Here is a 20785-nt window from a genome sequence, read left to right as displayed (position 1 = left end):
GTGGATCCACAGGAACCCTATTAGTGGTATTGTGGCCTGGGGGCCACCAAGGCCCTCTTCTCCCCTGCCGCCTCCAAGCAACTCCATCTGAAGGGCACAGCTATGGCTTTTGCTGGCTCCTGCTCCGTGCGCTCAGCAGCTCCAGCCTGGAAGTGGCTGGGGCTGGAAATGGTCAGAGCAGTTCTTTCTCTCATTGTGGCTTCTCCCACCTTCATGCCCTCTGTAGGTCCCTCTTCCTCTTCCCCTGAGTTCTAGCAGCCCCAGCTTGGCTGTCATTGCTTTTTTATAGTGGTAAATTGGTTGATTTGTGGGAGAGAGTGACGCTTGGAGACGTTTTTTCTGCCATCTTGATGGGTAGCCCACATTTGCCTTTTCATTATTGCTTGCAAATCAGACTGGAAAATAGTTTTTATTCTAGAACATATATGCCTAGTTAAAATTAAGGTGTTTATTACTAGATAATAGGGAGAGAATGGGATATTGAAGGTCAACCAGCAGTTTTTCCCAGTTTGAAAATCAGGATTTCACAGATTTATGGAATTTTTGAGCAAGTGATTTTAAAATCATTCCATACTAATTTTTCTTATTCACAGATGAGGAGATAGAGAAGCACAGAAGTTAAGTGATTGGTGGTGATTATGCAGTGGTCAAACCATGATCAGAAACCAGGTTTCTTGGACTGCAATTTTATATTCTTGATGTTCAGCTAACCTATAAAATTAGGGATGATGGTTTAAGAAAAGAATTCACATAAAACTCTTAAATTAATTTATTTACTATATTTGAAATATTCTTGTATCCTGAAGTTGCATTTACTTAAACTTTAAGAACCACATAATAATACATAATACTTCTGTGCAAATCTCAAGGCTGATATATAAACACACCCATTCACTAAAATATCACGGAAATCTTTAAATGTGTTAAATGGAAGAAAATGAAATCTTGGGTTAAAAAAGCTACAAATATAGGTGCATATTTATCTTCTCTTGAGTTGGTTAAAATCTAAGCATGAAAGCAATAGTAGCAAAAGAAAGAAAATTAGACTTGGCTGGATTAACCATGAAAAGTTTTCTGCCAGAATTATAAACAAAATTAATATGGAAAAAGGTCATAAATGTGAACAGGTGGTTCTCAGAGCAGAGATATACATGGTTATTCAACACAGAAAAAAAAGTTCAATGTTACCAGAGTCAAATAAAAACAAACCCAAATAAGAAACCTTATATTCCTTGTTTGATTGGCATAGATTATAATAACCCAGTGTTGGAGAAAGTGTAATAAAAATCAGTCAAATATTTCTGGAAGGCAATTTGGCCAAAACAAGATCCTTCAAAGTATGTCTGATGTTTAACTTAGAAGTGGTCACGTGTATGGATGTGTATGTACAAGGATATTCCTCAGTGTTGCATATCAGGATAAATTATTGGGAATTTTCTGATGTACATTTCCCTCTTTGGGTAGCCATCTTCTCTTCGAAGAGTGACCATTGCCTCTTTACCCAGAAATATTGGAAACGTAGGAATGGTAAGCAACTTTCTAAGTATTCTTCATCAAAAGTAAATTCATTTTCTTATGACAAAAAATAAAAATTTGCTTCACTAAATTCATATTTTATTATGTCTTTAACATCTCAACTTTTAAAGGTTGCTGGGATGGAAAATAACGACCGATTCAATAGGAGGTCAAGCAGTTGGTAAGTGTAATTTTATCTTGCTCTTTGGGAACCTTACTACTTTATAACTGGGCTAAAGTAAATGAGTGGTTGAAATAAGTGGCATTGTAACATTTGATTTGTACAGAATATAAGCAGAATAAATAACTACAAAAATTGGTATGTGGTCAGTTTTTTAAATTATGAAATAGGAGTTATGTGAATGTGCCATGAAAAAACTTAATTAGAACATATAATTTTTATTGATTTAAACAGTAGGATATAAACTGATAATGGCTACAGATGTATTTGATTTGACAAGTGGCTATAATCGTCTTTATTTAGGCGTATTTTGGGGTCAAAGCAGAGTGAACACCGTCCCTCATTACATCGATTTATTACCACCTATTCTTGGGCAGATGCTGAAGAGGAAAAATGTGAACTGAAGTAGGTGACGCTCGGTGTGTTTATTAACCTGACGTGAACCTGGGGCATAAACAACGGGGGTCACTTTTATTCCATACAGATGAGATGAATGCCGCATCACTCATTGTGAAAGAGTTTTATAAACTATAAAGCACTATACGAATGTCATTTGTAGATATAGTCACTCTTGTAGCTCTCAGAAAGGCAAGGTTTGAGGTCTTAAGTTAGAAAAGACACTGGAGTTTGCCAGATTTGTGAAGATAACTTTTTTCCTGTCCAGATATCTGACCATCAGTGGAGAAGGTCAATAAAGAGCCATAGAAGTGAAATGTCCATCTACTTAGATTTTTAAAAATACATGATCTATATATGTAACATATCATAACATATATATAATATGTGGGCACATGTAACATGCACATACATCTATTTTCCATTTATATAAATAAAGAGTAGGGAATACGTAAAACTATATCGCTCTCTTTCTAGCTAGTAAATTAGGAGAATAAATTGAAATATACTTCTATAGGGAAGAGAGGAGGACAAGAAGGAGGGACATGAAGAAATGCCTCTAAGCCCTTAGGTGACACCAGACAAATTGCTTAACCTTACTTGGTTTCAGTTTCCACATCTATTAATTTAAGAGATCTTAATGAAATGATTTTATGTTCACAGAGTGCCTATTATGTGATAGACGCTGCTCACCCTAAGATATATAAAGATGAACAAGACATAGTGCCTATCCTCAGAGAGTCCTTTTTCTTTTTAAAATCCTGGGAACCTATTGAATGTGTTGCAAACTCTTTTCAGATTTAGAGTTTACATAATGGATTTTTTCTGAGCTGGGTGGGAAAAAAAATCAAGAACTTCCTTCAAAAGATTAGAATAAATTTTTTCCTTTTTGTTCATATGGTATGATTTCTACTGAGAAGTCTTTGTAAACAAAAGCCTGAGATCTTGAGAACCATACAAGAATGCAATTGATTCTGGCTTTTGAGCCTTGTTTCCTTTAAAAAGGAAACCAAAATTTACCACATATATTCTCTATAGATATTCAACTGAAAAAAACATCGAGGCTGGCTGGTTAGCTCAGTTGGTTAGAGTGCAGTGTTATAGTACCCAGGTCAGGGATTCAGATCCCAGTACTGACCAGCCTCCCATCCCCCCAACCCCCACCAAGCCAACAAAAAATAAATTTTGAGACACAGTTCCCTTTGGCAATTTTGAGGGCATTGTGAGCTTGAAATCTCAAAATTCACATGTTCAGATCCAACTAGGAATTCATCAGTGAACATGATAATGAAACAATTGTTCTGTGCAAGTGGAGCAACCCCTCATTACATAATGATTTGATTTAAACTACAGTCAATCCAATTGCTATTTCCCACATAATTGAATACTAGTTTAACTAGCTTTACATTGAAAATGTTTTCATAACCACTTATAAAGATTTTTTAGAGAAAGAAGTAAACTTTGATGTAACTCTAAGTTAGCATTGATCAAAACTCAACTGCTCATATAGGATATTAAAAACAATATGGTAGAAGAATATTTAATAATGAAAAAATGTTTTCTAAATATTGAATGAAAAAATACGAAGAGGAAGAAATATGGTATCCACATTTTTTTTAAGTGTCGTTAAACATGCATATATATATACAGAGAAATAAATCACAGTAATAACAAATGGTTAATTATGAGTGGTGAGACTTTTATATATCCTTTGTTAATTTCTCTTTTGTGTCTGGCAAATATCCCAACTTTCTACACAAACATTTACTATTTTTCTAAATAGAGGAAGTTATTTTTTAAAATTAAAATCCTTTAAAATGTTTAAATTATAAATTTGGTGATTTGAATTTTAGAATTACATATTTATTAAATCTTCCTAAAGCAAAACAAATAATCATGAGCCTCTTGAGTTATACAGTAAAATTTAGCAATATTTTATAAACATGGTATATTATCCTTGGTTTTGAATATTTAAAAATAATACTTATTTACAGAACTAAAGATGACTCAGAACCACCTGGAGAAGAAATAGTAGAAAGGACAAGGAAGCCAAGTCTTTCTGAAAAGAAAAATAATCCATCTAAGTGGGATGTCTCTTCAGTGTAAGTTGTCTGCTTGCTAAATGATACCACTTTAGTGGAATGGGAAAGGGTAAGGCAGGGTTAAGAGTAATAGTCTTACTCAAATGACTTTATTTAAAGACATGTCAAACTGTTAAGTTTGAGATGAATAACAAACTTTGTATGCTGTACAGTAGTTATCCCTGAATCTATATTACAAGAGGCAGGAGAGTGAGGAACTTGACTCTAGATCCAGACAGCCTTGGCTCAAATTCCAGCTCTCTAATAACTGCGTGACCTGGGCAAGTTTATCATTTTAAAGCACCAGTTTTTTCATCTATAAAATAGAGATGATAATAGTACCTATGTCATTGTGTTGCTGTCATGATTAAATTAATCAGCTCATGTAAAATCCTTTGTACAGTGTCTAGCACAGAGTTAACTATTTTCAAAGACTTACATAATGCTGTAATAAGTTTTTTGTGTGTGGAGGTGTTCTTAGAACCAATAGTTTAAATTTTAGTACAGCAAAAGTATAGGGTATGTGAGAAATAAGTGACATGTTTATGTGCAGTACACATACATAGTACATACATATGTATCCTGCTTTACCAAGTAAATAATATTTTTGTTTCCACTGAGGAATAGAGTTGCCTGACCTGATTGAAAGAATGAAATAAATACTCAGATGTAGTTGTTAGAAGTTAAAGAATGCCTAAATTGCATAGTTTGGTTTCTCATCATAGAATATCATTTCTTTATTAATGTTAAGGTGTAGGGGGCAGATTGTGCCCAAAGCCAAGATGATAAATCATAATACATAGATTATAAGGTAGTGTTTGTGATATGTAGGGCAGATCAATGACTTGGTTTTGTTAGCAAAAGGAATCTTTTTAATAGCAAACTACTGTGATAACTGAATTCTGTGTTTGTGTTTTTCTTGTAGTTGTGACACAATAGCTTCCTGGGCAACAAATCTCAAGACTCCCATGAGAAGGGCTAACAAGGCATTCTGGCTTTCTGTTGCTTTCATCATCCTGCTTGCAGCTTTGCTGAGCTTCCTCACAGGCCGATTTTTCCAGAAGTCTGTGGATGCAGCTCCCACACAGGAAGGGGACTCCTGGATATCTCTAGAACATATCTTGTGGCCATTTACCAGACTCCGACACAATGGGCCACCGCCAGTGTGACTGCAGCACATCCTAATATATGTATTTTGATTTTTAACGTTTCAGTATCTGAAGTTCATAAATTAGAAACTTTTAGCCAGGCGAGTATAGCGCGAAACCAGAGGTTCTCAGAATGACTGTAAGATACTTTACATGCTTTTGTTTGCGATTACCTCCCCACCTAATGTACAGTGGAGAAGAAACCTGCCTGTGATCTTTTAATGAGCTTTTTGAGGAAGAAATATTATATATTGTTTTACTAAAATTTATTGAAATAAAGAATCATTTAAATCTTCATATAGTAAAAGTTGAAATTCTCAATAGGCCAAACATTTGAAGGAAAAAACCCCACTTTAAAATAAAATTTGAATATAAAATGCTAATTATACAATTTTAATAGCCTTTTTGAAATATATTGATTCATTACACTTTATTGAAGAAATACCTGATTTTTTTTCCCAACATGCTTGATTCTTCCTTTCAAATAAAAATTTGTAAGTGGAGGTTAAGAATAGCTGAGTAATCTAGTGGAGAGTAGCATTTGGCACACACAGTCGATAAACTGGCAGTCAGAGCTACCAACTTTCTCCATTGCTTCTTCAGAAGCAAAGTCCTTAACCATGTGATATAAAGTAGAATGAAACTCAGTTTCTTCTTTAAGTGCTTCAGAGAAGGTCTGGCTATCTTCATCGATTTTGAGTCTGTGCGCTCTGTCACCACTAAACATTAAAAGGTCCCAATCAGGATTCATAGGTTCTTTAGTACGGTGTTCCCTCACCTAAAGAAAAAGAAAAACCACGAAACTGTTCATATCTTGGTGTTTATAGAGCTTACCCACATGCATTAATTCATGCAACAAGTATTTATTGTGTACCTATCATGTGCCAGGTACTGTTCTAGGTGCTAGGAATATAACAGACATAACACAAAACAGCCCCTCCACCCCCAAATATATTAATAACTGCAACAACAAAACCCTGTTTTGAGTGGAAGAAACACACAGTAAACAAAAATAAATATTGGTGGCTCATTTATGCTAAAACATTCATCAGTCAGCTTCTAGAATTTGATAAGATTCCTTCTTTATTAGGCAGTAGTAAATGTCAGAAATTTAAGTTGGAGGCCTAATCCTCTCACAGGACAGTTTGTGAATCACAGGTATATTTCATGTTAACCTAATCCTCTCACAGGACAGTTTGTGAATCACAGGTATATTTCATGTTAAAGACTTCCAATTGTTCTTGAGTCAATGTAAAGAGAATAAAGACTCTGGCCTGAAGTCAAGAGCATTTGATACCATAACGAACAATGAAGGAATGACGTTTACGTAGTTTGGTTTTATTTTATTAACAAACTAAAAAAAATCTGAAATTTAAAAATTCCATTTTGAATGTTAATTTGAGAAGTCAGTCTACGTTCACTTAGTGTTTGAGTACCTTCTCTTTTTGAGGACAAAGGAGTTTTATTGGTTTGTGCATACTATACCTTAACTACAACTTTTGTAGAATTACACAGTAGATTCCACTTGCTCCAACCAAATGCAAAAGCAGAGCTTAACAAGGCCATTTGTCGATAAGCTTTCATTTCTACCAAAGGAACCTGTCAATATGAAAACGAATAGAATTGATCTTAGAGCCTCCCGACAAGTCTTTCTTCACTTCTCGGCCTCCTTCAGTCTATTCTCAACACAAAAGGATCCATTCAAAATTATAAGTCAGATTATGTGATTCCTCTCTCAAAACTGGGCAATGGTTTTCCCTTTCACAGTAGAGTCCACAGTTGACAAGGATCCACAAGGCCCTCCATGATCTGATCACCACCACCATCACCACCACGTACACCCCGTCATCGCTCTGGCCTGATCTTTTGTTCTCTCAGTTCCAGGCCAGGGCCTCCTTGCTGTTCCTCCAACCCTCAAACACACCAGGCCAGTCCCTCAGGGCTTTTGCTCCAGCTGTTCTCTCTGCCTGGAAGCTGCTTCCCCAGATAATGTACTTGGCTAAATTCCCCACCTTCGAGTTTTGCTCAAATCTTACCTCCTCCTTGAGCCCTTCTCTATACCCTATTTAATATCATACATTGCCCCAACCCCGCTGTTCCTGATCTGCCTTTTTTTTTTTTTTTTCCCACAGCACTTTCTTTTTTTAACGTATTAGATCATTTATGTTTATTTTTCTTTAGTGGAGTGTAAGCTCCACAAGGACAGGGACTATTGCTTTATTCACTGATTTATCCTAATCATCTAAAACAGTGCCTAGCACATAGGTGTTCAGAAAAAAATTTTCTTGAATATTCTGAAAACATGAACAGGACACTACATTCCGCATTGCAGAGCAACCGACAATTTGAGTTACTAAAACCAAGGGTTTTTTTCTGTGCATATATGCTCATAATCCTTAGCTATATGATTATTTTCAAATGTCGCATGAATGTCTACCTATATTGTCATTTTCAGGTATATTCACAAACATGTTCTTGAGTATGGAACTCTGCCTACAAACACACCTTTCATGATTAGAAGCTACTTTGTGTCTTCATTAACATAAAAATGCTCATTAAACACCATCTGTATTCTAGGAATATGATAGGTGATGGAAGACTCAAGGTTAAGAAGCAGTGCTTGTCCTCAAGGAGCTCACAGTTTGACAGGGAAGGATCTTAACTAAAGCCTTATGAGTAACATGAAGCAGTACACACATGCGTGTTCTGCCAGGAAACCAAAGGAATTGGGTTTTGTACATTGGTGGTCTTTGTGTGTTTAATTTTGCCTGATTTACCATGTTTGGGAAAGTGCAGAGTGATTTACTCTTTTAAGAAATCTTACATATATCCAGTTACGGGAAGAGAGAGAAAATGTACCAAGTGAGAAATCTCTCAGACTACCTTTGCACTGCACTGACCATCTTGGGTGTGGTCTGATTATCAATATGAATATCATGCTACAGGCTCACTCTCCTGGAGAAAACTATTAAACTTGACAGAACCCTGGATTTCTGGTCTTTTCACTTATTCTTTCCTTCCTTTCTAATTATATTCCTATATAAGTGAATATATAAAACTTATGGTATACCTTAAGGTTTATATAAAATTTAATACTTGCTAACATCCTAAATGTCCACTACATTAAATTTGGAAAGATTTGTTCTTGCCTTATGGTTTATAACAACATAAAAATGAGAGTGTCCAGTCGGGAAGATATTCAGTCCAGCTTCTTTCAAAGCAATAATAAAAGGAACAGGGGGCATCCATTTTCCTTCCAAAATAGAGAAATGCTCTTTGTTTCTTAGTTTGATTGAAGCTAACATGCAGAGGTTTTCCTAGTTTAAATAAGAAAAGAGAAGCTTTTATATTAGAAAGCTAAAGAAATTATTACTTCGGTATTATTCCAGGTCCAACCTTTAGGTTCTTTATACTGTTCTTAAAATCATATATCACTCTATATTAAAAAGAATGCAGGGCAGGTATGTTTTAGGCCTGATCCAAAAGCTCCCTCACAAAGTCCCCATGTTACCTTAAGCAGTTTACTAATCCCCTTTGGGCTTCACGTGATCAAGGGATTAAAAAATCTCTCAGGTCTCTGACCTAAGAATATTGCATATATTCATATTCAATTAAAATAGCTATTTGATAATAATGATTGTACTTTTAAGAATCATTCTTAATTTTTTACACATGTTAAGATTTAACATGATGCAAAATTATTTTCCAGTTTTAAAGTTTGGCAAAGTGGCAATTTGAAGGTGTACAGAGTTCCGATCTCTCATCTTTTTGTTTTTAAATGTCAGTAATATATTTTATTTAACCCCATATAGCGAAAATGTTATTTCAGTACGTAACCAATATAAAAAATTATTGAGACTTTTTTTTTCATACAAGTATTCAAAGTCTGATGTGTATTTTACAGTTACAGTAATGTTAATTTGGACTAGTCACGTTTCAAGAGCTCAGTAGCCACATGTGGCTTGTAGCTACCGTTTTAGAGAGTACAGATGCATCTTTAAAATCTGACCTGAAAATGCACACTGAGCAATGCTTGTTCCAATCTTCATATTAGCGAGTAAACACTGTATCTTTCCATGAGACTACAGAAAGAGTCTGTGCACAGGGGTCTTCAGGGCTGCTGGGACGGTGTAGGGGAAGCAGCACCGACTGTTTGGGAAGCCTGACAGGAGGTGCCATCACTATAATCTTACCCAGTCTCAGGAAGGTCATTTAACCTCTTTGGGCCTCAGTTTCCCTCTAGAAAATGTGAGGGTAGACTAGAAGTGTTTTAAGAGCCTGTGTAGCATTGATAGTTCTGAGCTCTTTTTCTCCCATCTCATCTGGTTTTAAAAATAAAGTTTGATAATATTCTAGTCTTTCTGCTACATTCATAATGAATTCCAAGCTATCTTTCTTTTTTAAAAAAATCGAAATATTTTACATATAAAATTCACCCATTTCAAGTGTACAATCCAATAATTTTTAGTAACTTTACCTAATGGTACAATTATCATAAGTCAGTTTTAGAACATTTTCATCCATTCCAATAAGATGCCTTATCCCCATTTCCACCGTTGGCCCCAGGCAACCACTAATCTATCTTTGTCTCTATAAAAGTTCAGTCTATGTAACTTCCAACTGATGAGCAATAGGTGATCATTCAGAGAGAGGCAAAGCTCAAAGGGGATTTCAAGTGGGTGGATGATACAGAGATCAGGGAGCCTCTTCAGATCAAAACTCTCAAATTCATACTGCAACCAGGCTTGTCAGTTCATTAATCTACCCCTAGTAACTTTAAGGTACAAGTTGAGCCTCACTACTTACTTATTGCCTATTTAATTATTCAATTAATATTTCACTTAGAAACTATAGCTCTAGGTACATTTTAAATGTAATTATAAAAGACATATTTCAAAATGTAAATCAGCAGTGATTGATTGCTTTGACACACTTTATTATATCCAACAGAGAGGTTTACTTTGATATGGCTTGCTATAGCCGTAACTCACCTTAATTTGTATTTGAATCTCAGTAAATACTGTAGTCACCGTCAAAAGTACCATATTCACACCAAGTGGTCTTAGTTCCCATGACTGGTATGGCATGTTAATATGAGTATCCTGAATCAAGGTTACGGGGCCAAAAGTTTCCAGGCTGAATGTTACAAGTCTTTCTTCTGGGTTGTAAGATACCTTGCTGATGCCATCAGTTTTCCAACGCTTACCTTTATAATAAATGAAAGTGACATTAGCTTCATTTCTTTCCTATAAAAACTAACATGAATGAAACCACCCAAAGCGAAATTGCAGTGTGTATAAATTGATCTTTTATTTTTAGAATAGAACCTCAACAAAAAGCCAGCTTTGCTGGGAGTTTTCCCCTACCTACGAGATCAAGTCCAAACTCCTCAGCGTGGTACATAGACCTTCAGAATGAAGCTTTAACTCACATTCCTGGCTTCCTGCCCTGCCACTTCTCATGCCTGTTTTCAGCCCACCTTTTTTCCTTCCCTAACAATATTACATGAGTCCCTCTGTGCCTTTGCACATGCAGTCCTTTCTTCCTAGAGTACTCTCTCCTAATCTTTTAGAGAAACTCTCTTCATCGTTGTTTTAAAACAACTTTAAAATTCACCTGTTTTAAGGATACAATTAAATTATCTTCAATTAATTTAATTTTAGGAAAAATTAATTTTATTTCAGTAAATTTACCCAGTTGTGCAACCATCACCACAATCCACTTTTAGAATATTTGTATCCCCCCTGTAAGATCCTTTATATTCATTTACAATTAACTCACTTTCCCACCTCCAGCCCTAAGCAACCACTGATATACTTCCTGTCTGTAAAGGTTTGCCGTTTCTGGACTTTTCATATAAATGCAATCCATCATATGCTAGATGGTCTTTTGTGTCTCCTACAACTCAATAATAAAACACAACCCAATTTCAAAATACGTAAAAAATTTCAATAAACAATTCACCAAAGAAGATATATGAAAGGCTAATAAGTACATAAGATGTCCAACATGGTTAGTCATTGGGGAAATACAAATTAAAATGACAACAAGATAACCACTTCACGCCCACTAGAATGGCTATAATCAAAAAGACAGTAGCAAATGTTGGAAAGAATGTGGAGAAACGGGAAACCACATACACTGTCGGCAGGCATACACAATGGTACAACTACACTGAAAAACAGTTTGGATGTTTCTTAAAAAATTAAATATAAATTTACCATTCAACCCAACAATTCCACACCAAGATATTGAAAGGAATTGAAAACACAAGTCCACACAAAAACTTGCATGCAAATGTTCTCTTGGTCTTTTAAGGCCCTGTTCAACATTCCATCCCATGAGATGCCTTCCTCGAGTCTCCAGATCCACCCAGTCACTGTGGTGCTCTATAGCACTTTACATCTATCCTAGCACCTTACTACACTGTTTTACAATGCCTTCACCTGTTACCTCCCCTGCAACTTTGAAAACTCCCAGAGGAAGGAACTATGCCCACTTATCTCTATATCTCCCATTGTGTAGCATATTTATAGGACAAATGAATGAACCATTCTCTTCCTAGATGCTCTCTTCATTCCTACTTGGCTCTCTTTCCTCTTCTCACATGGTGGGTTCCATTGACTAGGTTTTACTCTTAAATCCAACATAACAAATACAATTACATTGAAAAACTAAGTTATGTTTAATTCCCCTTTTTGTTTCTACATTAACAAGATTATGTTAATTTGTAAAGGTAAAAAAATTCAGCCAGCCTACCCCAAATTAACAAATCATTCGCTTATATCTCTGTTGATATTTCTGATTTTGTTAATATGTACTTAATATTTTGAATAAGCAATAATTTCCCATGGTTCAAGAATCAAAGATTATAAAAAAGCATAGAGTGGCTATTTTTCCTCTTTCTCAAGTTTCCCATTTGTCCACCATCCCCAATATTTGTAATTTATAAGTAATTATTACTATATTATGGCAGATATAAACACTTTAGGAACTAATAGTTACAAAGTTCAGTACATTTTTAAACTCCAACCCTTATTCACTTCTATCAAGAGCAAACAAAAGACCCTACAATAGGCATAGAAATAAGTAGGATAAGAAACTCAGTTTATACACTGCATTTTATGTTTCAATTTAAGGATTTTTATTATTATGTCTCTTTTTATTATATAGCTGCAAAAGCTGGTTAAGGCATTGCTGTACCTTCAGTGTCCCACCTTACAACAATAGGATCCTCAAAAAAGATTACATTCTCATGAACCTCAAGCGTGACCTCTATAGGTGGGAAAGCATTTTCTGTTTCAAATTCTTCTGTAGTTTTGGGAGGATATGTATATTTCTGTAATCCTTCTTTGAGTATCTTTTAAAAATGACCAAAACAATACCAAGTTAGAAGTTGATTGGCAACAGTTAAAAATATAAATATTACTGAATAAGCTATATAGTTATTTTTAATCAGCACGGCAGTTTGGTCCCACTTATCTATAGATTGACTAACAAAATACCACAACAAAATTAAAAGATAAGTGGGTGAGAGAAAAAAATCACTAAATTTGAATGCAATTACAGAACTTCTATGGGCCAGGTTCTATGCTGGGGCTTCGTCATTTTATTCCTGCAAGCAATTCTACAAGGCCTAAATAATGTAGAAGACAACTAACACTTACAGATTCAAGTAATTTGTCAAAAATTAGAGAATAACTTCAAGGAGGCACCGGAACTCAAAAACAGATTTATGAGACCCAGATCGCATGCTCTAATACCTTGGTAAGGGCATGCAGATGAAGAAAGAAGAACAGACAACTGTTTGAGAAGTGTAAAAGTGAATGGATGAAAGTAAATTAAGCAGACAACAGATATTTTTCTGGGATAAGGGAGATTTGTGCATTATCTGAATGCAACAGAGAAAAATTTAGGGAAGGGGGTAAGATTAAAAATAAAATCAGATGGGGCAAAATTCTACAGGAGGTGGCAGGTTGTTGGAAAAAAAACTTGAAAAAAAGGAAAGAGACCTCTTTGTTGCAGGAGAGAAAAACAGGTGTGAGAGGAGGATTCTTTGGGTTCAAATGCAGAACATAAAGTGGCGGTATTGGGACATTCTGACAAAATTCAAAAACAACAGATCTTTGGATGGATCCTGGAAAACCCCAGCTTAGGCTGGGACCTTTCTATAGATGGAGAGATTTGAAGGCCTGCCTTCAACAAAGGGCTGTCTTTCTTGGACGACGCCTGCCCTTCAGGTATCCCTGAAGTATGGAAGTCCAATTCAAATGGATTCTTCAAAGTGCCTATAGACCAGATTATCCCTCCCAGGCTTGCTCTAACAAACGTGGGGAGAAGGAGAAAAGAATGGTAATATCGCCCCCAAGGGAGTGAAAATTAACTGGGTGGGGTGGGTGAATAAAACTAATCTTTTATGTATAAAGCCCAGGTATACATACAGCACATAAACAGATATACGGTATATCTGTGGTATTAAAGGTTTACTGGCAGGGGTGGGGAGCACTTAGGAAAGACATATCTACAAAGGCTCATTGGGGGGCAATAACAGAAAAAAAAAAGTTGACGAATACTTCTCTAACAGAGGAATGAACCAAGGTCCTTAAAGGATGAGATTGTGGACGAGCAGCACTTAGCAATCCGTGTACGTGTTAGGTTGGAGAGGAAAGGGGGACGGGGACGGTGGAGAGAGAGAAAGGAGCAGGCTATGACAATATAACTGGGTATATGTGGCATGCTGCGGGGAGGACACAAGCCACCATGAGGTTACGTTAAAATAAACCAAGTCAATACTAGTGCAAGTGTTATTACTTATGACACAGGAGGGAGAAACTCCTTGAAAGATGATCTGAAAACTACTATCATCAGTTTCCTTGCCACTCCAAGTGTGGTCTGTGCCCTGGCAGCACTGGCATCACCTGCATCAGTGCTTCTCAAACTTTAATATGCATTTAAATCACCGGAGGATCTTTTAAAAATGCAGATTCAGTACGTCTGAAGTGGAGCCCCAAAGTATGCATGTTTTACACGCTCTCAGGTGACACGGATGCTGCTGGCTCTTGGACCACACTTTGTATATCAAGGATTTAGACCAGTCATTCTCATACTTTAGGGTATGGTTTGCTAAAACACAGGTGGCTGAGCTTCACCTCCAGAATCTCTGATTCAGTAAATCTGAGATAGTTATCATGAATTTGTGTTTCTAGCAAATTCCCAGATGATTCCAGAGGATGCTGATGCTCTGCACAAGGGACCACATGTTGACACCCATCGATCTAGACCAGAGTGCAAACTATGGTCTCGGGGAAATCCCTCCCACCACCGACTTTTGTGAATAAAGTTTAACTAGAACACAGCCATGCCCATTCGTTTTCGTGCACCAATTCTAGCGCCATAATGGCAGCACTGAGTAGTTGCAACACAGCTGGTATGGCCCACAAAGTTGGAAGGATTTCATGTCTGGCCTTCCACAGAGAAAGTTTGCCAACCTCTGATCTAGAGATCAAATTGGCACTATCAAAACATAGTGCTATAGGTTTACAATTAAGTTAACATACAAGGGAGCTTCAAAATGTTTGTGGAAAACTGGAATTAAAAGATAAATATGAATCTTTCCATGAGCTTTTTGAAGATCCCTCATATGTGAATTCTAATTTTAAAATTCACAGATTCCTTTCCTTTAGTATCAGGTTCAAATTTTTCAATAACTATAAATTCAAGACAGTTTAAAATTACACTTTTTCCTTTGTGCTTGCTTAATAGGGCTGAAGTTCATTATATGTCAGATCATTTGAGATAAAAGTATGAGTGTGAGAAACTATTTTATGCATAGGTTTTGATTTAAGAATCAACCTACTTCCACAATCATCCAGCCCTTCACTGGTTTACACTGTGGGGGAAGCTCCAAAATATCCAAGTGGTACACTCCACCCAGAGTGGTGAACTGGCATAAATCCACATCATTGTCTTCAAAGGTATCTGGCTTTTCATGAGCATTCTCTATCAGCAACAACTGTGCTAAAATTAATCAGATTAAAACAGTTTCTAAATAGACCACAACATTTTCCTATTAGGCAGGAAATGAAAAAAATTCTAATACTGGTAAAGGAAGTTTTTATTTAACTAGCTATCCAATCTGATATTCTATAGATATGTTCTACAATATATTCTATATTCTGATATATCTAGATTTTCGTAGATCTAACAGTAGAAGTGGAATGGGCATGTGTAATGGTGGGGTGCAGGGAAGGGCTACACTTCTATTTCACATACTAACATTTTAGGAATTTGCATACATAGGCATGTGCTAATATTACCATCTGGACTTTCACAGGAAAACTTTGCCAACCTCTCATCTAGAGGTCAAATTGGCACTATCAAAATACAGCACTATAGGTTTACAATTAAGTAAACATACAAGGGTGCTTCAAAAAGTTCATGGAAAAATAGAATTAAAAGAAAATATGAATTTTTCCATGAACTTTTTGAAGACCCCTCATGTATAAATTCTAGTGGTTTTTTTGTTTTGTTTTGTTTTTTATTTTAACTTCTCAATATACATTGTAGTTGATTTTCATGACCCTTTTACCCATTCTAAATTCTAGTTTTAAAATTCATATTCTTTTCCTTTAGTATCTGATTCAAAATTTCAATACCTATTAATCCAATGAAAATAAAAACAAAATATATTTCATAAAAGATAAAAAATGGTTTAAGACAAAATTTGATCATTGCCAAATTAACTTCTTAAAATTGGACATTAATGGGTCCAAAAGTCTGAAAGTAGAAAAAGTCAAATGACGAAAAAATAAATTTTGGTCCATATGTGATATTAAAGCTGTCCTCCCTCCCCCACATAAAAATAAGCCCAGCTCATAGAAAAATAGGAATGAAGGCTTGAAAGTGAAAAAACTGGATTGGATAATCTCTGGTGTTCAGAAATACTGTGAGAAATTCTACGATTCCATAATTCTCAGTGCACAATCAGAAGGAATATCTGACGTCACGTATCAGAGGGACTGTTTCCACCCTTCACCAAAATTCTTTTGATATACAGCTGGCCTCTGCATCTGCAGGTTTCCCATCCCCAAATTCAATCATCCTCAGATGGAAAATATTTGAAAAAAATAAATAAAAATACAACAATAAAAAATAATACAAACAATTCACTTTAACAACTATTTACAGAGCATTTACATTGTATCAGATATTATAAATAATTTAGAGATGATTTAAAGTATACGAGAGGATGTGAATAGGTTATATGCAAATGCTATGCCATGCTATGCCATTCTGTATCAGGGACTTTGGGCATCTGCAGATTTGGGTATCCTTGGGGGGTCCTGGAACCAATCCCTACTGCAGTGTAATAGTTAAGAAAGGGAAGTCAGATGACTTACAGGTTCCACCCTTTATTAGCTGTGTAACCTTGGGCAAGATATGCTAACTAGCATCTCTATTCTCAGTTTCTTCATCTACAAAATGGGTATAATAGTAATATCTGTCTTATAAAATTTGGGGGAGGAGTGAGTTAATACATCTTAAGAGCTTAGAACTGGTGCCAGACATAGTAGAAACTCAGGAACTGTCAGTATTATTTATTATTACAACTTTCCTCTCCTGTAGAAGGAAGCACACTGGGATGGCACTGAATTTAATCCATGGAGATCAGGCATTGAAAATTAATGGAAATAACCAAAGAAAATTCCAGTTAAGCCACTGCCTTTTTTTCCCTTGTGTATATTTGATGAATTGCAGTCTTTAAGTTTTAAATGTATTTAACTAATAATTCATTTGCCTGAAAAGAAAACAAGAAAAAATACTATGCCCTAAAATAGACAGTTATGATATATATTATTTGGGGATCACCATGTAGGAAAAGCTGGTATTGTTGACAGAGGCTCATAAACAGACTCTAATGTCATATTTCTAGCAGGAAAATTACCTGTAAGGGCTACAGCCAAATTATAAAGATATCAGCCTGGGTAACTGCTGAAACAAAAGTGTGTTAGAAAAAGTGAAGAAGTAGACAAGAGGCCTGTTATGAAAAATATGCTAAGAAATAGATTCCTTAGAAGTTATTGCAAAAGAAGCATAATAATAAAGTTAATGGTAAAGATACATACCAATCCCAAGCTAAAAGATGGACAAAATAGACATCACTATCACCTTGACATTTCTAAACTATATCCAATTGCTACTTGGCAAAATTGAGTACAAAAATTTATAAATATTTGTACTCAAAAATGTTGAGAGATTCCCAATTGTGTAGGTGTGCTTGTGAAAGCTCATTGCAACATTGTTTGTAGTAATAAGAAGTTAGAAATAACCTTACTGTCTACCAACAGAGATTTAAATAATGTTCCATTATTGAATGGAATTATACAGCTACTAAAAAAAGTGAGGTCGCCAGAGTATTCTTACTTAGAATACCGTTGAATATTTTTTATTTATGTAGAATATGTATTGTGTTCTATATAGGTAACATATTGTTAAATGGGAACAAAAAGTAATTTTCAGTAAAAACATTTGTGTGATACGATCCCATAGTTTTATTAATAATCAAAAGAGAGAGAAAGTAAATAAAAGAAATCTGTTAACACTGGGTTATTTCAGAGGAGGGACTATAAAGAATTTTCACTTTAAATATATTTCTGCAGTGTCTGAATATTTTTTACAATGATGCTGCATTTCTTTTGCAAGAAGATAATCTCAATAAAGTGAAATTCTGCAGATGTAATTTAGAATATACCTGTTGAAACAGTTTTACTTAATAATTTTATCTCCAGCTCACAGGTGATGGCTTCATGTTCTTCCCCAGCAGAACTCTACAAAACAACACAGGACAGTAGGGTGTGGTAGTCAGTGTCCACTTCAGCCCAGAGTCAGTCTCCTTCTGTGCCAGTCCCCACCCCAGATGCCTGCGACCTTATTTCTACGGCCCCACACTGACACTTGTCCTGCCATAAAACTGGCCTCTCAAGCATTATTTTAAAAAGCAGTTTAGCTCAACTGGTTAGAACACAGCCTTGCAACACCGAGGTCACAGGTTCAGATCCCCGAACTGGTCAGCCAACAAAACAAAAAACCAACAAAAAAAACCCAAAAAGCAGTTAAAGTGAGTGCACATCTCCACCGAACTTCAGGAGATCAAGATCTAGCCCACTCAGTTTCTCTGCTGAAAACCCTCAGGTGTAAATTATAGAGACTTGGAAGCAATGCAAGCTATAAAAAATATTATTTATATTTGCATTTTGACTTTAGTCAAGGAGTAGATTTTGCCAGAATTTGATAATCAGCTCTCTAATAGCGTAATTCCAAAGCCTGCTTTTGTGTAAGTTTCTTAAGAAAATTAAAGATTCTGTGCATCAAGTAATGTAGAAAATAATATCTTTTTATACTCTAGTAGTAAAAATATAAGACAATGGGGGTGAGGGATGTCTAAATCTGCCACCAAGTTACCTTTGTGAACTTGAACACCAACTTACCTTTGTGTTCCTTAACTGTTACGAGTGTCAAATTCCTGATCTAACAACAACATATTTGCTACTTAACTGTGTACCAGACATGTAACTATGCAAACAATCCTGAGAGATAAGGAAACTGAAGCTTAGGGAGATAACTGTTCTAAGGGTCAAATAAAATAATTGAAGTAAAAGAACTCTGTATACTGGAAAGCACTAGATAAATGTAGTGTTGTTTTTATAAAAGTTTGATACATATGTGCTAATACTTGTAAACGGGATGATATCCAGCAAACTTCTTTAACCTCAGATACTACCTGTACTTCTGCAGCCACAGAATAACCTTACACCAGCATTCTAGTCAGAAACTTAAATATGGTTAAACCCACCATCACTTTTATCTTCAACCACCGCACACAGACAAGTCCCCTTAGTAAACTATCCTTTCCCTTACTCTCATCACTCTATTGTCCTGTGTATCTTCCTCTGGACCAGCTTTAACGCTATTGCATTCTCTGCCAATCCTTTCCATGGTGCTCTGAAATGTCTCACTTACTCACTCATTCATGCAAAGAATTTTTATAGAGTTCTTAAATTGTACAGGCATTGCTAGATACTGGGAAATATAAAAATGAAAAAGACGAGGTCCCTGACCTGAGGAGCTTCCAATCTATGAGGGAAGTAGGTAAACAAATAGGTATAATATAGTTTTGTGGGTGCTGTAATAAAAAGCGAGGGATTTCCAACAGTAGAACAAGGAGGAATAGTCAATTCTGTGTGGAAAAGGGTGGATGAAGACAGTACACACCACCTAAAGGTGGTAAAGTTTGAACTAAATCCTGAAAGAGAATGAGGTCTTCCCCCAAAATGGTGGGAGGAAATTCCAAGTGTGAGAGAAAGGCAGGAGGGAAAACAGACGGTTCCAAGCACCCCAAGTGGTCAGGCATGGTGGGAGTAAGGCATGCTAGGAGGGTACAAAGATCTGAGGCTAGAGATGTGCAGCGGCCAGACTGTGGAGATCTTTGGATGCCGATCTAAAGGCTTTCAAATTTCTCCTACGGGGAAGAGAGAGCCCACAAAAGGCCTTCAATAGGAAACTAATGTGAGTAAGTTTGCATTTGGAAAGAGTATTCTGGTAGCCAGCAGATGAATGGACTGCTCAAGTGAAGTGCTAGAAGTCTGGGATAGAGAGGATCAGGGCCTCCCCCAACATAGAAGGAATAGGGGCCACTGGAAGGAGCACATATGAAAGACGATACTGAAGTAAAATCAACATGTCCTGGAGGGTGATGGGATATACAAGTAAGGCAAGAGATACACTAAGGCTAATTTTCAGGTATCTACTGTAGGTGATGATATGGATTGAATTGTGTCCCCCAAGTTTTATGTACTGAAGTTTAATCCCCATTGTTACTGCTGAGGGTGGGAAATCCTATTACAGTAATTGAAATGTGGGGCCTTGAAGAGGTGATTAGGTTCACAGGACCATTCCCTAATGACTGGATTAATAATGGTGGTCACAAGCGTGGTTCCGATGGCTTTAAAAGGAGAGCATGTGAGAGTATCTCTCTCTGCTTCTGCCATCCCACATCTCACAGTGATAATCTGTGTCACTGAAGCCACCATCAAGGAAGACCCTCACCAGATGTGCTTCCTGAACTTTGGACTTCCCAGCCTCTGAAACTATAAGCAATAAATCTCATTTTTTTACAAATTACCCAGTTCCAAGTATTTTGTTATAGGCAACAAAAAAGGACTAATACAGGTAATAAGGTAGAAAGTGGTAACAATTGACAAGAAAAGAAAAGGAGAAAGGACAGGTTTGGGGGGAAAGTACTGAATTCAATTGTGTTTTGGGGGGAAAGTACTGAATTCAATTGTGGATATGCTGAATTTGACATGCCTGTTGGACATCCAGGTGGCCTTTGATATTATTTACCTTCAAGAAACAAGTCGTATTTATTTCTTACAGGAAGGATTATAATCATTAAAAATACCAAA

At 36.1% G+C, this 20785-nt stretch overlaps 2 protein-coding genes across 2 annotated transcripts in view; one reads left to right on the top strand and one right to left on the bottom strand.

Moving 5' to 3' along the window:
* Positions 1–5342, top strand: part of IRAG2 (inositol 1,4,5-triphosphate receptor associated 2) — a 98110-nt gene extending 92768 nt beyond the window's left edge. Inside the window, exons 35-39 of the mRNA XM_063076129.1 lie at positions 1465–1527; positions 1647–1696; positions 2000–2101; positions 4087–4194; positions 5099–5342. Of these exons, the coding sequence (XP_062932199.1) occupies positions 1465–1527; positions 1647–1696; positions 2000–2101; positions 4087–4194; positions 5099–5342 (567 nt within the window). The remainder of the gene's footprint in view (positions 1–1464; positions 1528–1646; positions 1697–1999; positions 2102–4086; positions 4195–5098) is intronic.
* A 484-nt stretch (positions 5343–5826) lies between these two features.
* Positions 5827–20785, bottom strand: part of DNAI7 (dynein axonemal intermediate chain 7) — a 64184-nt gene continuing 49225 nt past the window's right edge. Inside the window, exons 10-16 of the mRNA XM_063075768.1 lie at positions 18073–18148; positions 15178–15338; positions 12525–12681; positions 10313–10527; positions 8471–8638; positions 6807–6920; positions 5827–6099 (exon numbers count right to left, since the gene is read on the bottom strand). Coding sequence (XP_062931838.1) covers positions 5827–6099; positions 6807–6920; positions 8471–8638; positions 10313–10527; positions 12525–12681; positions 15178–15338; positions 18073–18148 — 1164 coding nt within the window. The remainder of the gene's footprint in view (positions 6100–6806; positions 6921–8470; positions 8639–10312; positions 10528–12524; positions 12682–15177; positions 15339–18072; positions 18149–20785) is intronic.

This window comes from Cynocephalus volans, chromosome 12 (genome assembly GCF_027409185.1).
Source record: "Cynocephalus volans isolate mCynVol1 chromosome 12, mCynVol1.pri, whole genome shotgun sequence".
NCBI classification, from domain to species: Eukaryota; Metazoa; Chordata; class Mammalia; order Dermoptera; family Cynocephalidae; genus Cynocephalus; species Cynocephalus volans.
The sequence above is the reverse complement of the archived record's forward strand: the minus strand, read 5'-3'. Positions and strand labels throughout refer to the sequence as shown.